General features: G+C 48.6%; 3 protein-coding genes across 11 annotated transcripts; 1 reads left to right on the top strand and 2 right to left on the bottom strand.

Moving 5' to 3' along the window:
• Positions 1 to 92: 92 nt before the first annotated feature.
• mphosph8 (M-phase phosphoprotein 8) lies at positions 93 to 10,605 on the bottom strand. Of its 5 annotated transcripts, XM_049728568.2 has the most exons (14): positions 10,370 to 10,600; positions 9,766 to 9,924; positions 8,726 to 9,589; positions 8,538 to 8,628; positions 8,227 to 8,463; positions 7,989 to 8,111; positions 7,636 to 7,724; positions 1,538 to 1,678; positions 1,379 to 1,465; positions 1,148 to 1,302; positions 929 to 1,080; positions 709 to 833; positions 546 to 629; positions 93 to 440 (listed from the first exon to the last, which is right to left on the bottom strand). In XM_049728568.2, the coding sequence occupies exons 1-14, from the start codon at positions 10,469 to 10,471 to the stop codon at positions 399 to 401; spliced, it is 2,451 nt and encodes an 816-aa protein (XP_049584525.1). In that variant the 5' UTR covers positions 10,472 to 10,600; the 3' UTR covers positions 93 to 398. The 5 variants fall into 5 exon arrangements, 4 of the variants coding, with proteins under 4 accessions (XP_049584525.1, XP_049584523.1, XP_049584524.1 ...); XR_007483317.2 differs by lacking the exons at positions 93 to 440; positions 546 to 629; positions 709 to 833; ... (2 more) ...; positions 1,379 to 1,465; positions 1,538 to 1,678 and adding exons at positions 1,887 to 2,390; positions 2,468 to 3,852; positions 4,176 to 6,282 and having other exon boundaries at positions 10,370 to 10,605; XM_049728566.2 differs by lacking the exons at positions 93 to 440; positions 546 to 629; positions 709 to 833; ... (2 more) ...; positions 1,379 to 1,465; positions 1,538 to 1,678 and adding exons at positions 1,887 to 3,852; positions 4,176 to 6,282 and having other exon boundaries at positions 10,370 to 10,605.
• A 127-nt stretch (positions 10,606 to 10,732) lies between these two features.
• On the bottom strand, positions 10,733 to 17,403 carry ttf2 (transcription termination factor, RNA polymerase II). 3 transcript variants are annotated; one of them, XM_049728591.1, is made up of 21 exons: positions 17,267 to 17,403; positions 16,134 to 16,239; positions 15,956 to 16,042; positions 15,802 to 15,871; positions 14,921 to 15,700; positions 14,574 to 14,814; positions 14,246 to 14,476; positions 14,032 to 14,169; positions 13,810 to 13,960; positions 13,649 to 13,751; positions 13,338 to 13,525; positions 13,000 to 13,153; positions 12,842 to 12,933; positions 12,647 to 12,732; positions 12,435 to 12,577; positions 12,207 to 12,374; positions 11,957 to 12,015; positions 11,680 to 11,833; positions 11,485 to 11,567; positions 11,289 to 11,363; positions 10,733 to 11,222 (listed from the first exon to the last, which is right to left on the bottom strand). In XM_049728591.1, the coding sequence occupies exons 1-21, from the start codon at positions 17,271 to 17,273 to the stop codon at positions 11,078 to 11,080; spliced, it is 3,261 nt and encodes a 1,086-aa protein (XP_049584548.1). In that variant the 5' UTR covers positions 17,274 to 17,403; the 3' UTR covers positions 10,733 to 11,077. The 3 variants fall into 3 exon arrangements, with proteins under 3 accessions (XP_049584548.1, XP_049584547.1, XP_049584549.1); XM_049728590.2 differs by lacking the exon at positions 17,267 to 17,403 and adding an exon at positions 16,318 to 16,455; XM_049728592.2 differs by lacking the exon at positions 17,267 to 17,403 and adding an exon at positions 16,313 to 16,393.
• On the top strand, positions 16,907 to 22,619 carry cenpj (centromere protein J). Of its 3 annotated transcripts, XM_068651623.1 has the most exons (18): positions 16,907 to 17,004; positions 17,452 to 17,606; positions 17,820 to 18,051; positions 18,191 to 18,299; positions 18,412 to 18,505; positions 18,601 to 19,143; positions 19,219 to 19,858; positions 19,932 to 20,064; positions 20,135 to 20,300; positions 20,435 to 20,566; positions 20,655 to 20,759; positions 20,839 to 20,920; positions 21,007 to 21,137; positions 21,225 to 21,311; positions 21,422 to 21,562; positions 21,638 to 21,722; positions 21,806 to 21,926; positions 22,202 to 22,619. In XM_068651623.1, exons 2-18 carry the CDS (start codon positions 17,460 to 17,462, stop codon positions 22,392 to 22,394), a joined length of 3,141 nt encoding a protein of 1,046 aa, XP_068507724.1. In that variant the 5' UTR covers positions 16,907 to 17,004; positions 17,452 to 17,459; the 3' UTR covers positions 22,395 to 22,619. The 3 variants fall into 3 exon arrangements, with proteins under 3 accessions (XP_068507724.1, XP_049584551.1, XP_049584550.1); XM_049728594.1 differs by lacking the exon at positions 16,907 to 17,004 and having other exon boundaries at positions 17,331 to 17,606; positions 18,206 to 18,299; XM_049728593.1 differs by lacking the exon at positions 16,907 to 17,004 and having other exon boundaries at positions 17,331 to 17,606.
• The last annotated feature ends 26 nt before the right edge of the window (positions 22,620 to 22,645 follow it).

Genomic DNA, 22,645 nt, shown 5'->3' with positions numbered 1-22,645 from the left:
GGAGTGGTCAAAACCAAAACAAACAGACAAAAACTTAAATTGAAGACGCCCACACACACACACCTATAATATGACATTGTTAAAGGCAGAACTGATGAGCCAACACATTTATTTACATGATGTAAATATGTACAAAACCTAACTAGAAAACCAACGCACAAACACTACAACATGTCAGTCATTCATAAAGTGGAGTAACACCATCTCATTGTAAAAATGAGAGCAGGAGAGCCACCATTTTATTTTGTAAAGTTTATGAAAAAATATGATGATGCAACATTTGGATTATTAAAAAATAATGAGCATTTGCTTTTAGACTTGAATGATGAGCTGGATATCAACAGGATAAAAATAATAAAAAAAAAAAATTCCCCTTGGGGGACGTAATACATAATGCGTCACTGGAGTTGGACTCTGTAGGCGCATATGAGGAGTTTTACCTGGGAAAAGGCAAACAGACACAATCACAAGGTATGAAAGGAGAGAGGTACAACACTAATAAATCCTAAGCTAGGTTGAAAGCCAACATGCTAACATCCAGTCACCTTAGCTGAGGGCGCCTCGGCCAGTCTGATGAAAAGTTTGTTGTTTCCCGCCACAGGACTGAAGGAGTAGATGAAATGACTGTCCTGTTTCAACACAACAAAATGGCCTAGAGTCAATGGCAAGACGCAAAATGTCTGACTGTGGCACCAACACGAAACATACCAGGAAGACGGGCAGCTGGAACTTGTCATTGAGCACCACGGCCTGGACGCCGCATGGGCCGCCTAGACGGGCTGTAATCTCGTTGCGGAAGTTGGCATGGAAGATGAAGAGGAGGATGCCCGTACCTGCAGAGGAAGGACACAAAGCTACAGTTAGCATGTTCATCCCCGCGCCTCAATTTCTTTGCCTAGCAACAAGTGACCAATGGTATTATTTTTACTTTCTGCTGGTGGCTGAGGCTTGTAGGTGAACTCAGTGGAGAATTCAGGCCATTCGCACAGGCGGTGACAAGCCAGCGGGAACACGGGCTCCAATAGAATTAGCCGGTTCTCAAAGTACACCCGGGCCGTGTCCTCGGCCACGCTGGCCAGCCTGTTAAGAGTTGTCGTTTTAGTACGCACGCCACATGCTGCTTCACTAGATCCATAAATAGACTGACATGCTGGTGTGGCTGTTGATAAGGTCGCACACGGCCAGGTAGTTGTTCTGCTTGGCCAAGTACAAGGCAGTGGTCTTGTGCTTGGACTGGATGCTGCAGTCGGCGCCTTTCTCCAGCAAGAGGCGCACGATGTCCGTGTTGCCTCGCTTGCAAGCCTGGTGGGCAGGCAAGGTAAAGACACTGGTCAAAAACATCCATTGTATAAAACAAAGCGATCAAATGGATCTTCACCTTCATCAATGCCGTTTCTCCTATTTTCGTTTGCGCGTTGACGTATGAGCCCGCCTCCAGTAGGATGGCGACGGTCGTCACGAAATTCTGAAAAAGCAGAAAAGGGTTGAACGCCAAGCACTGCCGTCGACAGATGATGTGAAATACCGCTTTTGTCACCTTTTCGGCGGCGTGCATCAAGGCGGTGGTGCCGTTATGCTGTCGACCGTTCACTCGGACGCCCTTCCTGATCAGCAAACGAAGGATGTCGTCTTGACCGCCCGCTGCCGCCAGCATGCTTAGTGACATTCCGCTGACGTCCTGGGATCACAATACCATATCATGACAACAAAATCGACAATTTGAAAATAGAATGTCCACATTTAGTAGTTCAACGGCAAATTATAATCAGAGAGCAGTACCGGAAAATATCAAATACTACGCAAAATGTTGTATTACGTGATGACCGGCGAAAAAAGAAATCCACCATCACAAAACGTGATGGGAAAAACAAAAATGTGAGGGACTGTTAAGACAACAAACGTTTTATTGTACAAGCACAGATTCTAAGTTCCTCACATCATAAAAGGCATTAACTGGGGCCAATGTAGTAACTTAGATAAAAAAATTGAAACAGTTACAAGTTTTTTTTTTGGGAGGGTGGATACTACCATCGACGCTGGAAGAACATGAAACTGCGAGAACAGCGCTGGAAGCTAATAAGTGATTTTTTTTTCTAAATTTGTTCGACACAATTGCTGTACAAGGTTACGCTTCATACACAGACAAAATTATAAATAAGATCATTGACCTGAACATGGGAACACAGTGCTACTCTTACTGGGGGCTACAACATGAAACAGAGAGAAAAGTGTCGAAATGAACATTTCTCAAACGCATGGTAAATCATGACAACATTTAGTGTAAATGCAAACAATAGTAATGCTTTAGGTTGGAGCCATTTTCTTGGTATTGATGCAGACTAAATTAGTTGTCGCCATCCACCAGATCCGTTAAGTAGCGGGCCACAGAGCTGGGAAGAAAAAAAAGTCCTGATTGTGAGCTTTTCCAAAGTACTGTGATTTCCCTTTGTGGCTGCATCTATTGCACCTGATCCCAACTGTAGTGTTTGGACTGCTGGATCCAGTTTCCAAATGCTTGCTGTAACATATCCAGACCTGTAGGTAGTGCTATTTAAAGGGACAGATACACTGGACCGTCCCACTCCGCGTTGGACGCTGGAGTCTCGAGTGCTTGTTTGGGTTCTTCAGTTAGTTTCGGCAGAGCCGCCACTAGGCCACGTCTCTTCATGGACTGAATGTTATTGTGGACAAAATATTTGACTTCTCGCCAAGTACGGCTAATCAAAGCCGGCTCGGCCGCCAGGCACGCGTCGCAGTCCTTTTTGCCCGGCACCTTAACCAGTTTGCAAAAGTCTCCAAACTGGCGCCGGACGGCCGCCTGCTCCTCGATGCTCCACAACCTTTTGTGCCTCTTTTGGGGTTTAGTGGTAGACGTCGTTTGTTTGGGTGTTTTTTTTTGGTGAACCGGAGATGTTGGGGCAGCCTCCTCGTGAACGCTACTGCCTCTGTGGACCGTCGGGACCACCTGCGCACTCGTGGAAGTCCTCGGCTGACTGGCCGGGTAGGAAGGCGCGGTGGAGTGATTAAGGGCAGAGAAGGAAGACACCATTGTCCCGCTTCGGTCGCTAAAGGTCGACGAGAAGGCAGAGGAAAAGGCCGGGACCACAGGCGGACTCGGGGTGTTGAGCGTGGTGAATATGGGAAGCATGGAGGTGCTGGGAACACTGAAACTGGGATGCATCGGGGAGTTCAGAGGCTCAGTGTAGACTGGAGGAGGCATATTTGAGTTATTTGACGGATAAGGAGGCGCCATCGGATGGATACTGTCGGTGTCCGACGCATAAACGGGCGACATGAGCGCACTGGTTGTGCTGAGCGGGGTGAACGTGGGGACCACTTGAGTATCGGTGGAGTTCAGCGGCGCGAATGTGGACATCAGAGGCTGACTGCCGTGGATCGGGTTTGCGTTAGGAGAACACAAGGACATGTAGCTTAAAGGTATCTCCGGGGTGTATGGACTCGGGTCTTGCGGCGGCATGGCCAGGCAACAGTTTGTACTTGGTCTTGGGTGGTCTGGAAGAGCCGCCGGCAAGCTAGCACCCGCCGGCGCGTCATTCAAATGCGTCCTTTGGACAGCGCCTACCAGTTTCTTTGGCTTCACAGCTCTTCCGGTCCCATGCTCCTTTTGCTGGTTACTACGTCTACGCACCGTCTGGATGCTGTTGTGCACATAATTCTTGACGTCGGTCCAAGATCTGCCAGCCAGATCTGGTTCGGCGGCGATGCAGGCGTTACAGTCCTTCTTGCCGGGAACTTTCATCCTCCTTATGAAATCACTCATGTGATGTTTGACGGCAGCCTGCTCACGTTCGCTCCACGGGCGCCTCTTCAAGACGGCTTTGGACGACACTCCTAAAAATAAGACACCAGTTTGTTGTGAAAACCTGAAGTAGAAAAATCAGAATCTCTGGAACAGAAACTCCCTAAAGACCCCCCCCCAGTTGTGCATAGTAGTGAGAAAGGCTTGTCAACATTTTCCTAAACGGCTTTATTTTGATCTGGGATTTGTGTTGATTTATCCAAAACATTCCAGAATGATTGAATTATTTAACTGTGAACTATGTTTTGATTATTTTTACATAATGGACCTATGTAATGATCAAGAGGTTCTTGCCATCTCTCAGTCACTGAACACAATGGACTCATCTGAAATTGCTCAAATGAAAGATACTCACCATTGCTGGCCGCGATCGACGCTCGCGTGCGGTCCAAGCGGAGCAGGTGTTTACTGGCCTCCTCCAACTGCGTTGCGTTTTTGAACAAGGCGTAGCACTCCTGGCTGCTCTTCCCCAGCAGCTCGGCAACCCGATCCAGCTCGCCTTGGCCGAGGCTCATGAGTTGCCAGCAGCAGGCGATCTGTTCCCTGAGCACGGGCGACAAGAGCGCTTCGGGGTTCTTCACGCCGCATTCCACCGCCGCCCTGCGGAAGCAGTCCAGTCCTCGGATGAAGGAGTGGCCTTCGGTTCGGGCAAAGAGGTACGGGTTGTTTTTGGACACGCCTGCGTTTTGGCGATTTTCCACCAGCAAGTCCAGTGCCAAAGTCATCTTTTTGGTGAGCAGCACGAGCGTGTTCCTGCCAAACTGACCTTCCAGTTCCACACGAGTGAAGTGTCCGCATATCTCAAGCTCCAGTTTGGTGCATTTCTTGATTTGATCGGCCAAGGGCACAAAGGCCCCCCAGAGTTTTTTGCCGGCGTACGTTTGCAAGAGGAGCCGTCCGATGTTGCCCACACGCGTTCTGTTGAAAAGGCAAACGTTGGCTAGCGTGGCCTCGCTTAGCTTCTTCCAGTGTGCCACGCTGGGATTGTGCCTCAGCTCCCGCATAGCTTCGTTTCCCTCGTCGGCAATGAAGCGGTGGAGTTTGATTAGGTCGTCCATCACGCCGGACACGTCTACCTCAGCCACCGGAACCTCCGCTTTGGAGGATGAGGACGTTAAGGATCTGCGAGAAAAGCGATCGCTCCATTTGGTATCTACCAAGTGTATGAAGGCCCTCACCTCGCCCTCCGTCAGCCGGTCTTCGGTCATGCGACTTTCGCCAAAGACGATCTCGGCGGCCCGTTTCAAGGAGTAGCCGATTTTGGACACCAGGGAAAAGGTTTTGAAGCGACTGCAGCTGGGATCAAAGCCGCTGGCTTTTTTGGCGCCCTCCACTGCCAGTTCGAACCTGGACGGAAGGCACATTTGGTGCAGGTAGCGCACGCCGCCATCTAGCTGGTGAACGGCGATCATGAAGCGGCCCAGTTGTCGCATCTTCTGTCCAATGTAGGCAAACTGAGACTTGTCGTGGCCATACTTGGCCAACAAGGCACTGCCGTATTTGCAAATGAGCGGGTCGTGCATAATGTGCCGAGCGATGTCGTCCTGGTGCATGGTGCGGATGATCTCCCTACAGCCGTCCGTCAAAAACTCCGAGCGAGGCAGCAGCTGTGAGGTGGCGCTCTGTCCTACGCTTTCAGCGCTTGGGCTTTCAAAAGATTTGTCGTCGCCCTTCCTGGCTTTGCAGGAGCGCTCGTGACGCCACAGGTCGGTTTTGCGGTAAAAGGTGAAGCAGTGCTGGCAAGGGAGAAAGTCCCGGACACATATTTTCGGACTCTGCGCCTCGGTCTGCGTGGCCACTTCCTTGTCTTCCCATTTCCGCAGAGCTTTGGCTCGTTGCTCGTAATCGCCGTTGTCACGGATTTGGTCGAGCATGGTTTGTCTGACTTTGGAACCTCTCGGGAAGTGAATGGCGTGGGCCACGTCGGTTTCCTCGGCGTGTTTCTTCTCTAAGTGCTTCTCCAAGTGGCTGAATGGCATTTGGCAGTAGAAGCAAAAATGCTTTTGACACGGTTCCTTTTCCTCTTCGGTGCTGGATTCCGTATGGACCACCTTCCTGCACGTCCGTTGACTGGACCGGGTAGGCAGTTTGGCTTCGGCACGTTTCCTCCGCCAGCATTTTGTCGCTCTGCCGTTGTCTTTGGTCATCTCCTCGGATGAAACGGACGCTAAATTGTTTGTCTCGGCTCGGACATTTGCTTCCGCTTGGTGGCAGTCCCTCCCATCTGCCATTTGGTTTGCAACATCAACGCTCACATTGTTGACTTTTGGGTCCTCGGACTTTTCTGCAGTTTCTGTTCCTTGACCCGAACCGTGTTCTGATGCCGATGCACCGTTTTGGGGGTTTTCATCTGTGGCGGGAGCACTGCTCTCTTGCGGCCCGTTTAAAAGGTGCGACATAAAAATCCCATCCCTCGGACTCCTCTCATCAAATGACTTCTTCTCGCCCGTTGCGGTGCAAGCCTGCAAGAGAGCAAGTAGACGTATAAGACCGGTCTCCAAAATCAAGAGCTCCCTTTGAAGCGGTCGCTACCACGTCAACAATCATATGCACATGTCCCCGCGGCCGTGTGACGCACCAGCACCTTGGCAATGCCCCGCAAACACCCAAACGCTCATTCAACCAGGCTCTCTGCTCAAAGGTGAGCAAAAAAAAAGTCTCAAAGACAAAACAACACAGGTCTAAGAATCGCCAGTACAAAGACCACGTCACCCATTCAAAGGACAAGTTAATGGCTTTATTGGATCAAGCAGGATAAATAAGCTTGTCAATGGCGTGATGGCATGTTGACCATGAAATGGACAGAATAAAACTTTTGGGTGTTTGATTTGACCCTCTGAATGTGTCAAAAGCTAGAATTCTGAGGACATGAAGGGTGATGGGCGCATGTGCTACATGATTATGATGTGTTCTTGTCTGGTGTGTACCTGCTTCTTGGCCACTTTCTTGAGTCTTCCTTGGACATCTTGGTCACCTGAAAGCACAGGACAACGTCAAGAGCTCCTAGAGACAACCAGAGGATGTAATAATGTGAGAAAGAAAGAGCATTAGCAGCTATAAATATCCTTAAAAGCTGACTGTTGCAGTCGATATATTGTTTTATTGGTCATACACTCCAAAAATATTTCATACAGTTGTCTACTGGGTCATAGCAGGATGTTTTTTTTTTTTTATAAAACGTGTTGAAGCGTTTTTTGCTATTATTTTGAAAACAACTATACATGGATTGCATTACTACGTTAAAAAAAAAAAGAAAAAGGCTCTTACCTGAAACTTTCACATCGAGAGGGTCCTTGGATGGTGTCGGCAGAAAAGTGACAGATTTACCCTAAGACTGTAGGAATTGCCGTTTTGCCCTTACAAGTCACAATCGGACCTGATCTTGAAAAGTCCCCAGTGCAGAACAAAAAATAAAAATACACCCCAGAGGTCTCTTTGCAATCAAAGCGCAATGAACCTTGTTAATGTCGTATTTGACAGGACAAAATCCTAAGCATGGACACACTCATACACACACGGCAGGGCAACCAAGGTGCAAAGTGCTGACTCGTGTTCCACTAATGCAGGAAAACACTCGCGGCTGGCCGTTTGCTCAAACGTAAAGTTCAACCGATTGATCTCATTTATTTTAGCAATTTTTAGCTAATCAGTTGATCAATATAAGGGGTAAATGAGCAGCAGAAATACACAAATGTGAGGCAAATAGGAAACATTCTAGAAAAAGAAAGCAATGTTCATAAAATGATTCACTCCTGCATTTAACAGCACAATGGCGCTCAAATGTGCTTGTTTTTTACTTTGTGGATCGATCTTACCTCCTGATCCAAGTTGTACTCCTCTTTGGAATTGAGCGCCAATTTCACCGCCACGTAGTCACCGCTTTTCACGGCATCCCGCAACTCGCCTGCGAGGGAAGAGAGATTGAAAAATATTTTCACAATGCTGACAGCTAAAATGCTGTTTTCTGCTTCTACAGGGTCCGGCAAAATGATCTGTGCTATAGTGCTGCGGGAGAGCTAGAATGCTAACATGCTAATGTTGATAGGCTGATATACAGTAGATATAGTACCAACAGGAGGAATTTTACTCTGTAGTCTGGTGCGATTCAAAACTGATAAAATGCTAATATGCTAAAAGCAGGCTCGTGTGGGAAAAAAAAAAAACTCACTCTGTGATAACGGAGGGCCTGACAGGATCTCGTCATCTCCATTTAGATGTTTCTGGAAATCGTCCAGAGTCATCCAGTCAAGGTTGAGATCCATGCCCAAACTCAGCGTGGCCGGGCCTTTGTCTGTTTGTAGGAGTGGGAAAAGACACTCAAATCAAAAACCTATTTCATCTTCCGGACAACAATCTATTATTGATCAGACAGTTTTTGATTGGCCAGTCAAATTAGGTGAACTCACCAGATTTGTCAGGGCCCTCCGTTGATTGCTGGTCCACGTGGTCATCAGACACATTGAAATGTCTGGGCTCGCTGTCCTCCCGTTTCCTTTTCTTATCTTCGGGTGGTCCCTTCCTGTCCCAGCCAGGCCGAGTCTGGTTGTCCTCTGGCTTTCCGTCTCCGGTTCTCGACTTGTTCTCTCCTTCCAGCTCGTCGCTGTCCAGGCTGAAGCCGTAGCCCTGGCCTGCTCTGGGGGCAGCTGGGCGTACGGAAGACCAGGCTTGACGTTATTTGAGAGATACTTGGGATCAAAAAAACACTCAGGGACTCTACCTTCAGGCAGCTTGGACTTTTCCGACCTTTCGGCTTCTTTCAGTGTAGGAGACTCTTTGACAGGTTTGATTTTCTCAATCTTTCCAAGGATCTGAAAGGGAACTTTCTATTAATTGCGGAACACATTTACACACAGGCGCCGGGCCTTTGAATTCAGAAATACATAAAAAAAATGAATGTGGAAATACCTTGGATGGCTTACTGGCGGTCTTTTCCGCCGGTGTCCTGCGGGGGGCTCGGTCTTTGGCCTCGCAGTTGAGAAGGAAGGTCTCAAAAAGGTTGGTGGAGCCTTTGGGATCCTCCCTGGCCGCCTCGTCCTCCCGGGGCTTGGCAGCGGCGGGGGCGGCGGCAGCCTTGGCGGCCGGGACGGCCTCCTGGCTTTTGCTCTTGCCCTTGCGGTGCAGACTCGAACTATCGCTGGAGTCGGATGATGGCGGTCCGGCATCCTCACGGACTCTGGAGGCGGTCAGCGTCTTGAGCTTGAGGAGGCTGCTCTCCTTCATCTTGCTCTTCTTGTCCTGCGTCAGGTCTTTGGTGGCCTTAAGTTTGACGTCAGGCTTCTGTTTGGGCTTGGAGCGGTGTTCGTCCAGGCGAAGCCTGTCCTTCTTGGCAGACGAGTCTGACAGGCCTTCACTGAGGTCCTCGTCCGAAGACATGACGCTGTACTCCTTCCTGGCTTTTTTCTTCTTGGACTCCTCACCACCTCTGTCCTTCCTGTGCTTGCCATCTTTGCTCTTCTCCTTCTTGGCCTTCTTGGGCAGCGCCTCATCTTCATTGTCTGACTCAATCAGACGTTTCTTCATCTCGGTTGTCTTCTCCTCTTCCTCGTCCGTCTCTGGTGCGGGCAGAGGCTTGACCTCATCTCGCCACTTGTCCTTCTTTTTCTTCTTCTTCTTGCGAGGAAGTTCCTCCTCCTCCTCCTCCAGCTGATGCTCTCGAGTCTTCTTCTTCTTCTTTTTCTTCTTGACGACAAGCGTGTCGTTAGGAGGCCGGTCCTTGTCGCTCTCACTCTCAGAGTCAGCATCAAACACGTCACTCTTGGTGGGCAGCATCTTGGGGGAAAGAAGGGGGTATTGCTTAAATTTTTTGCACTTGTGTGACAGTTAACATGTTTTTATAAAAACTTATAAAATGTTAGAGGTCAATATTCAGAGAAAATGCAATATATATATAAATATATCTCCAAGTATATCTGCCAAGCAAAAAAAAATATGTGAGGTGGGCTCACCAGAATGGGCTTCCTGTCTTCGGGTTCCTGCTTATCTTCTATGGCAGCCTTCTTGTACGCCAGCAGGACCTCTCGACAGTCCTCCAGGTGGCCTTCTGGCTCCCAGGTGTCGTCATCTGAGCAGTAACCTTTCCAGCGTACACGGTACAGCACCTCACCCTGGAAAAACATTTATCGCACCGCTTACATGCTGCCTAAGATATTTTCAGGATTTAGTATTGTTTATATAATAAACACTACAAACACTATAATAAAAACTGTTATAGTACAAATCACTACTATAAAGACAAAAGAAAAGTCTTCACAAATAATAAATACAATGTACTGTATTTCTGACTCTTTATTGACATGATAGGATTTAAACAACGTTAGGTAATAACGCATTATCATCATTTTAACATTTCATGTCCATTGGCGCGACATCTAATGGAACAAAAATGGACAGCGCGTTGTTGCTAGCATGGCGAGAACGGCTCCACAAAGCCGCCTCCGTGAACATCAACAGCAAACAGACGTGAGACAAGCCGCTAAGTTAGCCCCCATTAACATCAAGGCTATGGTTAGCCTGTTAGCCTTAAACGCTAGGCTAGCCTGCTAGCCTTACCTCCTCCACACGCATATCGATGATTCTCTCCACTTCGTACACGTTCTCCTCTTCGTCCTGCTCGCTGTCCACCGGCTCCATTTTCATAACTTGGCCCTCCATCGTCACGCTCGCCCAAGCTTTCTTTTGGTGGAATCCAACCTCAATGAGGCGAGGCGATGGAGAAGGAAGAAACGATGGACCTGACAGCGGGAACTGGCTAGCGGCTACTGCTAGCCAAGATGGGATCAAGCACACACCCCCAACTGTGATGCCTTCACGGACCGTCCGGTTCACATGCGGCGACCTTCGAAAATTACCGCGTGGAAAAATTCTCAAGGCTTAAAACTCGTATATTCAGAGGTATTCAATTACAAATCTTGATTAATACACATTTGCTTTTTAATGACTCAAAGGCAAAACAGACCCATAACAATGGGCGGGCTATAGGGGGGCTGTCGCCCCCACCAAGATGGATGGCAGCATATTGGGCATGTCATTACTTCGATACTGAAAAATAAATAGCCCAGTATTGTAACGTATCAACTCAAACACAAAAGCGTATGTAAGAAGTTAAAATATTTTTGCAACCAAAAATAAAATAAATCAACACAAATTGGGTTCCTTGGAAAAGCAAAAGAACCTTGGCTCTGTTAATATTGAAAAACACTGAACTGCCACACATAAAAACATTCACAGGCAAATAAAAAAACTTCTTTTTGTAAGACTTCAAATGCCAAATATAATCTTGAGATCTGCGAGGGAAAGCTTGGTAACAGCGTTGCCTGTTCCGGACAGCACGCTCTGGGCCAGTTGCTTCTTTTTGGTCTGCAGCGTGGCAATCTTCTGCTCCACTGTGCCCTTGCACTCGAACCTGCACGCAAAAACCAGTCCTGTAGAAGCTAAAGGCTTGAGGTTCAAGAGTCAGTGTCCAGTTTACCTGTGGATGGTGACATCTCTCTTCTGTCCCACTCGGTAGATTCGGTCGCAGGCTTGGTCCTCTAGGGCTGGGTTCCTGTCAAACACCACAAAATGACTTTTCAGCAAAACATACCAAAGTATCAGGGAAAAAATCCTCAAATTCACTCCAAGAAAATATTTCTGGAAATATCCCACCCGCTTTGCAGATCGCTCACCAGTGCATGTCCATAAGGAAGAGATGATTCCCGCCCACCAAATTGAGGCCGACTCCTCCGGCGCAGAGAGACACCAGCATCACCTTCCAGAAGAAGATAGAAAGAGACATTTGGAAAATTAATGACTGAAATTGCGAGCAGCAGAGGTCCAGAAAGTAAAAAACTTTAGCTGCGGGTGCTTCTGCGAAAAGTCACCTGAGGTCCCTTGGGGTTGCTGTTGAATTCCTCCACCAGGTCCATGCGGCGTTTAGGGTTGACGGCTCCATTGATGACGCCGTAGCGCAGGCCCATCTGCTTCAGATGGACGGCCACGATTTGGAGCATACTGGTCCACTGGGACACGATCACACTGTCTCAACAGAGCGTTTTGTAAGTCATACAGAGGAGAACACAAAGGTCCCCATCAATGTTTGTGATACACATTTTGGGGCTGAGCTAGCACCATACGTGCTTATTTTTTATTCCTAGTTACCTTTTTTGGTTGTCACCTTTAGCTCGAATGGCCTCCAACTCTGAGACAATGGCAGAAATCTGCAAGAATTTTTTTATTAAGTAATTACCAAAATGGATGCTTAGAATCAAAATGGCCGCCGTGTAGTTTGTTTCTTGCCGCCTAATTTGGTGTCACCTTTCTTGGGTACAAAATGATCAAATTGATTAAGCATGCGCACTGTCAGGATGTCGCATAGCATCTGTTGCAGCGGTGCCATCCTCATGCCCACCTTGGTGCTCCTGCTGCCCTCCTCAAAGAGCCGTGAAGGGAAACGTGTCCCGTTCAGGCCCACCGTGTCCTCGCCGGCATCTGACGTGGACGTGAGGGACAGAGCGTTGAGCTGCTCCTCCAGGGACAGGACCACATCGTCGCCTTGCAGCTCCGAAGCGTCCAGAGTCTGAGACAGATGGAAGGAAGTGAAAAGCGTGTGTGTGTGTGTGTGTGTGTGTGTGCGTACCTTTTGGAGCAGTGAAAGGTGGCAGCAGCACTGTCGCAGACGCAGCAGCAGGGATAAGATGTGGGCGGTGCTGGCCGTCTGCGGAGGTTGTTGGGACGAGGGCGCAGGCGAGTCGGTCTGGGACGAGGCAAACTCCTGCGACACTGAAGGGGAGCAATGGGGAGGTGTCTTCATCTTATTTTTCTCGTTTTTAAACTCAGTTGACGCCTTACCCTTATCAAAGGGATTGGAAGCAGAAACGCGCTTTCCCTTCATGTCGCTCCCTTCGTGCCTCTTCAAGTAGTTCTGTAGAGTAGATCTAGAACCAAAAGAGCAGCTCAAGTATGCTAGAACAAGACAAAGGAAACCTAAAATGGTCTCCTCAAAGCAAAATGGCGGCTTCTGAAACAGAAGTATTGTTTTGTCACCTGGACTGGGCAAAGACCACGTCATAGACGGCTTGCTCGTCCTCCGACAGTTGCAGTTGATGCACCTTACAGGTCCGGTCGGGAAGCGCCACCTGTTGGCCAAATATTCACGTTGTTTAAGTCACAGGCCTGCGTGACAATCCATCAAGATTCCCTACCAGCGGTTGTCCAGAAGAATCCCGCTGGTCTTTGGTGCGTCGCAGCAGCAGAGTCCTGGTCAGGATGTTGAGTCGCTCCCTGCCGCGCTTGGAGCCGTTATCCACCTGCGCCTTCCACAGTTTGAACTCGTCAAACGGAGAACAGCGCAGGAACCTTTGTAGGGTAGTAAAACAATTTCAAAAGATGGAATTTCACAGGGTCAACAGCTTCCGAGCCAATAAGAACATCGCAAATCGGATTTGATTGGAAGTCAACAAAATATTATATAAATTGATCGGATCCAGCTGAAACATGAGAACTTGTGCTTGGGGGAGGTAATAACAAAGGCTGGTCTTACTTGAGCAGCGCGTACATGTCCAGCAGGTTGTTCTGGATGGGCGTTCCGGTCATGGCCCAGCGGGCGGCCGCCGTCAGCTGGCACACGGCCATGGATTGCTGTACCTTAGGGTTCTTGATGTTGTGCGCCTCATCCAGGATCACCCGCGCCCACGCCACACGTACGAGGGGGCCGCCGTTCGCCGCCGCCTGAGGAAGCACATGGAAGACGGACACAAACTCCTCAAAGAGATTTCTTAGACTTGTGTATTGCAGAGATTTAAAAGTATTTCGCATAAAAAGTTAGCTTGCTCTACTGTACTTCCTACCCACCGCATTGTTGGCCTCCTGGTTGGGCTTGTCCGCTTCCTTCTGGCTGGGCGTTTCTCGGGACACCAAGGCGTACGTGGTCACCACCACGTCGTGTTGGGCCAGCCTGACAGACACCATTTGTGAGTCAAACTGCACCGGCCTTAGCATGTGCTTGAGCTCACATTCGGGCGTTCTTCTTGCGGTCGGGCCCGTGGTACAAGTACACGCTGAGCCGGCTCCCCTTTACGTGTCGCTCAATCTCCTTCTTCCAGTGGTGGACCAGCGAGGCCGGGCAGATGACCAGGGTGCTTTTGGACGGCACCGCTCGGGAATCTGGATGAAGTCCGATTTATTATGATTTTTATTTTTAATTCCAATTCCAGGCTATTTGCTGCAAATGTTACCAGTTTTTGACAGCCAGGTCTCATGCTTCTCCTCCTCCTCCTTTTTCTTGTCTTCTCCGTCTTTAGCCTTTGCGTTGATCTTCTGCGCCAGGACGAGCGCGATCATGGTGAGCGTTTTCCCCAGGCCCATGTCGTCGGCTGAAGCGACAAATGCGACGCGTGTCAAAAACAAATTTCAGTTGATGATGAAAAACTTTGGAGTGGTGCACTTTACCCAAAATGCCTCCACACGGATTTTGCGCTTCCCTCCAGAGCAGCCAGGCCAAAGCTCTCCTCTGGTGGGCCAGCAGCGAAACCTTGAGCCCCTTGGGGTCCGGAGTCTCGGCGTCGGGGGCCGGGCAGGACTTTAGCGACCTGTGCAGATGGTCAATGGCCTCGCTTGTGGCGTTCTTCACCGCCAGCAGACGGTTGTCCGTCATACGGCCGCCGTAGAAGGCCTGGTGTGCTACAACAACCACATAAATGAATATTGAGAATATTTTTGTGGGTATCATCATGCTTTAGAAAAAAAAAAAAAAAACATTCTCGGTGAAGCTATCTACCTTCAGGCATCCGGGCGAAGCCCTGGCTTGGCTGAAGTTGCTGTCTTTGGGCGGGAAGCGCTGGGATGAGGATGGTGGCGCCCGGGCGGCTGGGGGCGTTCTCACCCTGGCTGCTGCTTGGCATCTCATCTGCGGGACTGAGGTTGAGAGACTCCAGCGCCGCCTCCAGCTCTTGAACCTGAGTCCTCAGACGCTCGCCTTTGTCGGGCAGCGCCTCCACGTTCACCGCTGCCAGGGTGGCCTTGAGCGCATTGTACGACAGATAGCCAAGATAGTTAGTGCCATTATGCAACAGTCAGAAAAGTAATGAAGTTCAAAATAACCGAGGCAACACTGTTCTGGCTCACCTTTTTCTGCTGGAGCTGAGTGGACAGCATCCTGTGCATCCCCCGGGGGTCCCTCAGTGGATCTTTCACATTGGAGGCCGGCTGAAAGCCAGAGTAGGAGGTCAGTGGCTTCTGGATGGCGGTGGCGGTCTTTTGAGGGGGTTTTACGGACACCAGCACCACATCTTCGTCCTCTTCGTCGTCATCTTGGAACTGGTTGCTTTGACGGGGTCTCCATCTTGCGTCGTCCGACCCTCCCGAAGCAACCGTTTTGTTTTTTGGCGCAGGCACGGAAGCACTTGCTTTGGACAAACCTCCAGAGGCAACCATTTCCTTTTTGAGCACAGATTCGGAGGCACTTGACTCCGATACGGAACTTACGGAGGCGGCCATGTTGCTTTTGATGGCCGTATCACTTTTGGGCACAGAAGTAGAGATTTCTGTTGTTGTACAGTCTTCAGAAGTGGCCATGTCGCTTTTGGGCACAGACGTAGTGACGCCGGGGGTGGTCATGTCGCTTTTGGGCTTCGAAGTGCTTGGAGATGTTTTATCGACAGATTTTTTCTTCACCTTCATCCCTACTGGAAGATGTTTGGCCCTGTATGTGTCGTCATCTGTGATTGGCCTATCTTGGCCTTCATCTACCGGACTTTTCTTCGCCATTTTGTCTTTGCTCTTACTTTCTATTTGCGTCCCCTTCAATTCTTGGCCCACTTTTTCTGGAACTTTAAAGGGGTTTCGCACAGGTGGCAGAGAAGCAGCTTGTGCCGTTTTTTCACACTTATTCTCTTCGTTCTCCGGCTGTAAAATAATGATGGACATAGACAACATTATCTGTAGTAGTTTTTTTTTTTTTTTTAACCTATTCTGCCCATTGGAGTAAATGTCAAATAGGGTCTTACCACAGTCCAAGGTACATGTCCACACCATTGCTGCCCGGATTTTCTACCTTCCACACACCTGTAGAACAACCTGAGGCATCAAGAAAATACAATGTCATATACGAGTCTGCAAAAACTCATACTAATAGCAACTTGAAGTTTGATAGTTACCCACCTGCACTGCTGCTGCTGCTGGCGAAAAGACAACGCTTGCAGCTCGACCATGGAGTCCTCGTGGAGGAGGCAGTGGGAGGCCGCGATACTGAAGGGGAGGAGGACGGGTGGATGATGCTTACAACTTCGACTCGTTGTCCAAACAAACTAATAATACTGTAGAGACACACTAAACCGACCTGGCCACTTTGATGAAGTCACAGCCACGCTTGTCCACACACACGTAGAAGCTTTTGCCTTGACTTGGTCCATCTTTCACCCCTGTCTTTAGCAAACATACGCCACCTGAAAGACAACACAAGAATAATTGTGGGTTAAATAAGAACGTAACAAGAAGCTAAAACCGTTTAATGCGTACTTTACCGTGGACATCACAGGTAACTTTCTCCATAATTCACTATCTGTCCCGACACGGTTCGAAAGAAGGTTCTCAATTTTTTTCAATTTTGTATTTTCTTTATCGTATCGACCAATCAGTGTTCGCCAGAAGGGAGTTTCAATGTACGCGTTTCAGTATAAAAGTAACCCTCTTAATTTCAGCTACATTTGTCGTAACATTTACAGGATTAGAAAATCCCAGTTTTAAATAAATGTTAATGTGATTTCAAATATATTCCATGACTTTCTTTCGTTGAATAAAGCTATTTCTAGAACCTATGCTCTTATTGTGAAAAAGGGAGTGTACAGAGGCGCTGACAGCTTCGAAGTTTGTTTTTTTAAAGCAAAATAACTCTTTTGTCTGGTTATCTTATCAAAGTGCTGTATATTACCTCATGAGCTGCACCCCAAACGATGCAATATACCCGACATTATGTAGAATAAATCATTTTGAATACAGTCATTCCTTAATGGTGCGCTTCCCCTTTGAGCCAGCTGATGGCGCTCGCGACTTTGCATTAGTACTGACGAAATGTGCCGCTCTTCGCTCTTACGGTCTACGTCACTCTCGCGGTCTTTGTTTTGACATGGCGGCAAGTTCGTAAAGTTTACTTTTTTAGTAGTGAATTTTTAAAAGCTCAATTATTTCACGCCGACTCGTCTGCGTTGAAGGTAACGCTCACCCGTGTACGTGTGTGTTTTGATCCACTTTCAAGTTGTCGAGCGCCTTTTTTGATGTATTTTTTTTTTTTGAGTGCAAGGCGCCGCTGGTCTCTTTTACTTTTGCTATTCTCCTAATAGCGATTATGATTCACGTTTAGTTGGATCGGTGTCAATCTAATCCGCCCAGGACCTGCACAATCGGTACCAATAATACGATCCTCTCGACATGGAGATGATGTGAAAACAAAGTGCGGTTAGCTCTAGTCTTTACCTGTCATCAGCAACTGTTGCTCGAATCCTGAATTAAGGAGAGCCAAGAACGTTGTGGCGACATCATGTCCTCTCCCATCGCTGGGCGTCCGCGCTCGTCCTCAGACTTTTTGGCCCGCTGGATACCGAGCAGCACCAGGGCTGGTGTGATTCTGGACCCCGGGTCTCTACGATACGACTCCCCAGGTACTGGAATGTCCTCAGAGCCGGAAGACTTCGCCCCAATGACCGCTTCGGTGGACAGCAGCTGCCTGGGCGTGCCTGGGGGAGACATGGAGGCTGACAGGCCGGAGGGGACGTCCAACGGCTCGCAGGTTTCCGTTATGATGAAGCTGGACCAGGTAGTCATAATATTAAGTGCACAACTCAATGAAGGTTGTGGAAGAGGGTTTTATCTGTGCATACACATACATACAAATTGTCAGAATGGTACGACCCGAGGCTAAAACTTTGATTTACCTGTTTCAAGATTGTTCAAAACTTAAATTTTTTTTTTTTTAGTCTGACACAGTTGCCAAATAAAACTTGCGTAAGATCTGCATTTACTCCTGCAGCTGAGGAGATGGCAGCAGAACTTGCAGGAGCAGCTCAAAGTGGACCAGCTGGACCAGCTCCTTCGCCTCCAAGAGGAGCAGCAGCAGAGGGCTCTGGGAGTCTCAGGCTCCAGTCCTGAGCACAACCACTCTAGTCAACACCGGGGACTCCAAAAGAACCACCGCCAAGAGGGAGAAGCACGTGCGCGGCTCCAAAGTGGTCAAAATGGCATCGAAAGGCACAACGAAGAAGGTGAGAGGTTTTTCTATTCATTCTGTTTGCAACCTTTGTGGATGTGTTCTGAGATTTTCACTTTTCTGTCTGAGATGTAACCCTCACAGTAACGAAGGCTTCACTGTACAAAAAGTGACGGAAGTAAACCAGAGTGTAGTTTTGTGTCCCGCAGACCCAAAGCATGATGATGACCTTCCCAAACCAAGCACAAATAGCCACAACTCTCAGAATAGCGAAAGAAAAGATCATCACATGCCACTAGACAGGTAAGATGATAGTGGTTTCCTTTTGTTCTTTTTCAGAACGTGTGTGTCTGCTTGTCTATTTGTTGTGTCGGTATATCTTTGTCTGGATGTGTCCATTTGTGTGTGTCTCTAGGCCGATCCAGACAGGCAAGCAGACGTTTGAGGAGTTGTTGGAGGAGCAGCTGAAGTTGGAGGAGCAGAGGTTGAATTGTGCCCAGCAACCGCAGGTCAGACAAGTGTTCCTATTGAGACAAACATCTGTCAGATACCACAAAGTGGAACATTGTGACGGAAGTGGAAATATGTCTCGTTATTTTGACAGAATCCAGAAGGCCAGTCGGCGGCACCCCCTAAAAGGACTTTTCTGAGGCGAGGCGAGGGCTTGTCTCGATTTACCAACAAGGGCTCACTTCCCAAAAAGAACTCAAACAAGGCTCGCAAACAGTCAAGCCAGGCCAGTGTCGTTGCCCACGGCAACTGTGAGAAAGCGACGGTCCAGCGGCTTCCCATCCAACGCAAAACCGCCACTTTGAACTCAGAAAACCGCCCAAGAGAAGAAAGGGACCGAAGGGTCGAGATGAAAGAAACGCGGACCAAATTGGTGGAATGCCACCAGAGACAAAACACGGGCGGGGAGGTGAGAAGAAACAAAGTGGCGGAGGACAGTCGCCCTGCAACAAAGCAGGCTGGCGTACAGGCGGAATCGCCCGACGTCCCGCGAGAATCACCAGAGACGTCATCGATGGAAAAGCACCGTTGGGAGTGCGAGCGCAATCTAGAAAGCATGGAGCTGGGAGAGTTTGAGTTACTGGAGCAAGCTGCAGAAGAGTTCTCCTTCTCATCTAACTCCTCCTTCGTCAGCAAGGTGACAATTGGTGTCCATTTAGACTTTCTGGGTTCTACTCGTCTAATTGCCATGTTTGTTTTTTGGGACCTGTAGATTCTGGAGATGGACCGCGAGAAGAGGAAGCTTCTTGGTGTGGCTGGGCTTCACCACAGACGACTCTCATCCACACCCATCAAGTCACCAGCGGCCAGAGAGCAAAAGCGCAGCCCCGAAATTAACGGCGGCGTCGTGACGAGCCATGACAACGATGAAATGGAGGTGGAGGACTCTTCATCAAAGACCAACAGTGATCTTAAAGAGCCCGAAAGGGCAGTCACGCCATCCGGTTCCTCCGGGAGCAATGACTTCCCCGCCTCGTCGGAGCTGCCATACGACAAGCGCTCTTACCAGGATGACGATGACGAGAGCGAAGACACGCTCAGCAGTATCGGCAACAACGATGACGACGAAAGCGACTGCTCCACGCTGGAGGACGACAAAGACGCAGCAGCGGGCCAAGTCATTTTTGATGACGACAACACGTGGAACGAAATGGACGACACAGCGGTCGGCGTCGAACCCGTTCCCACGGAACCGACCCATCCGGTGTCACAAGCTGCCACTACTCTGCCTCCTCCTCCAAAACTCATGATGAAACTGTTCCCTGCGCTCAAGCCAAAGACTCAAAATGCATTGCTTCCGCCGCCTGAAGTTACCTCACCTTCCCCACCTGAAAAGGCAGACAACAAGGAAGGTGAGCAGCTCGCACATTGAGAAGAAGCACAACAGAAAATGGACAATAAAAGTGTGTGTCTTTGCTATAAAAGGGCCGCAGATGCAGTCCACACAGTTGAGGGAGCGACTGGTGGAGCTGGAGATCGAAATTGGGCGGTTCAAGAAGGAGAACGCGGCGCTGGCCAAGCTCCAACAGGAGAACGAGAGGAACCGGGACAACCTCAGGTTGTGGGATCCTAAGCGATGACCACGTCCCCCTATCCTTGTGGCTCTATTAACACTTTGGGTTTTCCAGGAAGGAGCGGCTGGCGTGGGAGCAGCAGCGAGCTGAGCAGTTGGCTCAATTTGAGGAGTACAAGAGGGAAGAAAGCGGCAAGCTCCTGCGAGAACGTAAACTTTTTGAGAAACACGCTTCGGCCGCTCGAGCAGTGCCCGACAAAAAGGAACGTGAGGAGATACAGGTACACGTGAATTGAACCATTCTTGGATGCAAAAGTGTTGGTGAGCCAATAAAAAAAAGTCAACTGGTACCTTTAGAGTTGTGTGTTCTTCTGAAAAAAATTTAATTGAACGTAATGTCATTTTGTACCTTGAGGCTCTGAAGCAGCAGCTCAGTTCCCTCCAGGAGGATCTGAGGAAGAAGGAGAGTCGCTGGTCAGCCACTCATCACCGCCTCCGCCAGCAGATCGAATCGCTCCGCCAGGAGAACGACGAGCTGAAAGACGAGGTTAATGCCAGCCCACCCCCAAAAAGCATTTCCAAATCTTAGTCTTGATTCTGTTTTTTAAAAGTGCTTCTCAATCTTATCTCTTGAGGTGCGCATGCTGGAAAAACTTCGTGTGAGCGCCTTGAAGAACTCCGTAGACGCTGAAAAAAACGTCAAACGTGCGCCTCCTGTTAGCAAAGGAGTCACATTTGCCGTGAGTACTATGTCCATTAGGAAAAGTTGCTACAAAGCACCTGAATCGTGCAAAATACGTTTTATTTCCCCTCCTTCAGGATCCTCTGGACTGTCGGAGTGTCAGCCCTTCACACGGCAGCACTGCAGCGCCCCCCAGAGGCCACCCCACTGAACATGCAGGTAAAGGTGCCTTGAAAGGACTCGAATGTTCTGACAAGAATTGTGGAAAGCGTAATGGTGGCCCTGACAATTTTGAATCCCAACAGGAATGAAGAGCAGCTTGAAAAAGCCAGCCGAATCCACCTCCTCCTCATCACATAAAGAAATGTCAGAGGAAAAGCAAATGGCTGCCAAAGAGAAATTTCCAAATGAACAACATTCGGAGAGCTCCTCGCCCGTAAGAGATGGCACTCTGAAAGTCTCTGGTTTTTCGATTTGTAAAGTTCAAGCTGATAACGATAATGCTACTTTGTGATTAATTCAGATTGTAAGCGAGTCAAATGAAGAAGAGAGAAGTGAGAATCTGTCCTGTGAATCTGTTCAGGAAGTTATCACTCATCCGGACGGCAAGGTAAAACAAAACCTGACTGACACATTATGGATTCACAACGAGTCGTCTTTACAACAAAGAGAAAAAGCAGCAATAATTGTCTGACTACTTTATGACTGGCTGTCTTCCAGGTGGAGAAGGTCCTAGCTAGTGGCGATCGCATCATCGTGTACCCCAATGGGACCACGAAGGAGGTGTCATGTGACGGCGTGACAGTCAAAGTGACTTTCTTCAATGGTGACACCAAAGAGGTGACGGCTGACCACAGGGTGGTGAGTGCAGCCCACTTGGGACACCTAACTGATGTGTAATTTGAGCTCCTGAACAAGTTGTCCTCTGGTCCCCAGTTGTACTACTACGCTAACACCAAGACAACACAAGTCACATATCCTGACGGCATGGAGGTCCTGCACTTCCCCAACAACCAGACAGGTCAGCCCATCATCAGAAAATAATACCGTATATGGTTTTCTAGCTCGATTATGTTCAAGGTGGCATCCGTTTTGGGTTTGCAGAGAAACACTTCCCAGACGGCCGAAAGGAAATCACATTTGCAGACCAGACGGTGAAAATTCTCTTCCCAGACGGCAGTGAGGAGAGTGTCATGATGGACGGAACAGTCGTACAACTCAAAACGTACCACAAAATTACTGATTGATCGGAAAATATATAAAAATGACAACATTAGACGCTGTAAAACTTTGACTTTACATGTTAAATTATAATTCTTTTTAAAATACTTGATTATTGTGGAAGTGATACTTTATTTAAATCAAATTGTATTTTTTTCGACGTGCATTGAAAATTTATTCATGCTACTGTTCCTGTAAAATTCGACATATATTTAGATCAAAGTGAAAACTAGGCAAAGCGTGCACTTTGGCCACTTATGACGTCTCGGTGGTCAACAGGGACGGCACCAAGGAGATCCATTTCAACACGGGACAGAAGGAGGTGCACACGGCTGACTACAAAAGGCGAGAGTACCCCGACGGCACGGTCAAGACCGTCTACGCCGACGGACGGCAGGAGACGCGATATCCCGGAGGACGACTACGCATCAAAGACAAGCACGGAAACGTGTTGACGGACGAGCGGCGCTAAACCTGATCTCGATCAAAACCAATCGCAAGGAAGCTTTCTATTTATTACTTCCGGTTTAGAAATCCACCTTGGAGCGTTACGGCAACGCTGATAAGAAAAAATGTTCCTTCAGCACTATGCCGACTTCTAAAATCGGTGACTCTAAAATTGCCAAAAAGCAAAGCCATTATTTTTGTATTTGTACATTTGTATTTCTCTTTGTTTTAAACAATTACCATAAATGAATCCTGCTTGCTTACTTGATGCGTTCA

The sequence above is a fragment of the Syngnathus scovelli genome, chromosome 8 (genome assembly GCF_024217435.2).
Source record: "Syngnathus scovelli strain Florida chromosome 8, RoL_Ssco_1.2, whole genome shotgun sequence".
NCBI classification, from domain to species: Eukaryota; Metazoa; Chordata; class Actinopteri; order Syngnathiformes; family Syngnathidae; genus Syngnathus; species Syngnathus scovelli.
This window is presented reverse-complemented; position numbering and strand designations above follow the sequence as displayed.

Coding starts and splice junctions, on each gene's coding strand:
- mphosph8 (XM_049728566.2), bottom strand. CDS start 10,471: ATGGAGGGCCAAGTTATGAAAATGGAGCCGGTGGACAGCGAGCAGGAC. Junction 8,629..8,725: donor CCGCCAGTAAGCCATCCAAG/GTATTTCCACAT, acceptor GTTCCCTTTCAG/ATCCTTGGAAAGATTGAGAA. Junction 8,112..8,226: donor GGAGGGCCCTGACAAATCTG/GTGAGTTCACCT, acceptor TCCTACAAACAG/ACAAAGGCCCGGCCACGCTG.
- ttf2 (XM_049728590.2), bottom strand. CDS start 16,345: ATGGAGAAAGTTACCTGTGATGTCCACG. Junction 12,578..12,646: donor TTCCAATCCCTTTGATAAGG/GTAAGGCGTCAA, acceptor GCTCCCCTTCAG/TGTCGCAGGAGTTTGCCTCG. Junction 11,223..11,288: donor AGAGATGTCACCATCCACAG/GTAAACTGGACA, acceptor TTTTGCGTGCAG/GTTCGAGTGCAAGGGCACAG.
- cenpj (XM_049728593.1), top strand. CDS start 17,331: ATGTCCTCTCCCATCGCTGGGCGTCCGCGCTCGTCCTCAGACTTTTTG. Junction 18,052..18,190: donor CGAAAGGCACAACGAAGAAG/GTGAGAGGTTTT, acceptor ACCAGAGTGTAG/TTTTGTGTCCCGCAGACCCA. Junction 20,065..20,134: donor AGGAACCGGGACAACCTCAG/GTTGTGGGATCC, acceptor TGGGTTTTCCAG/GAAGGAGCGGCTGGCGTGGG.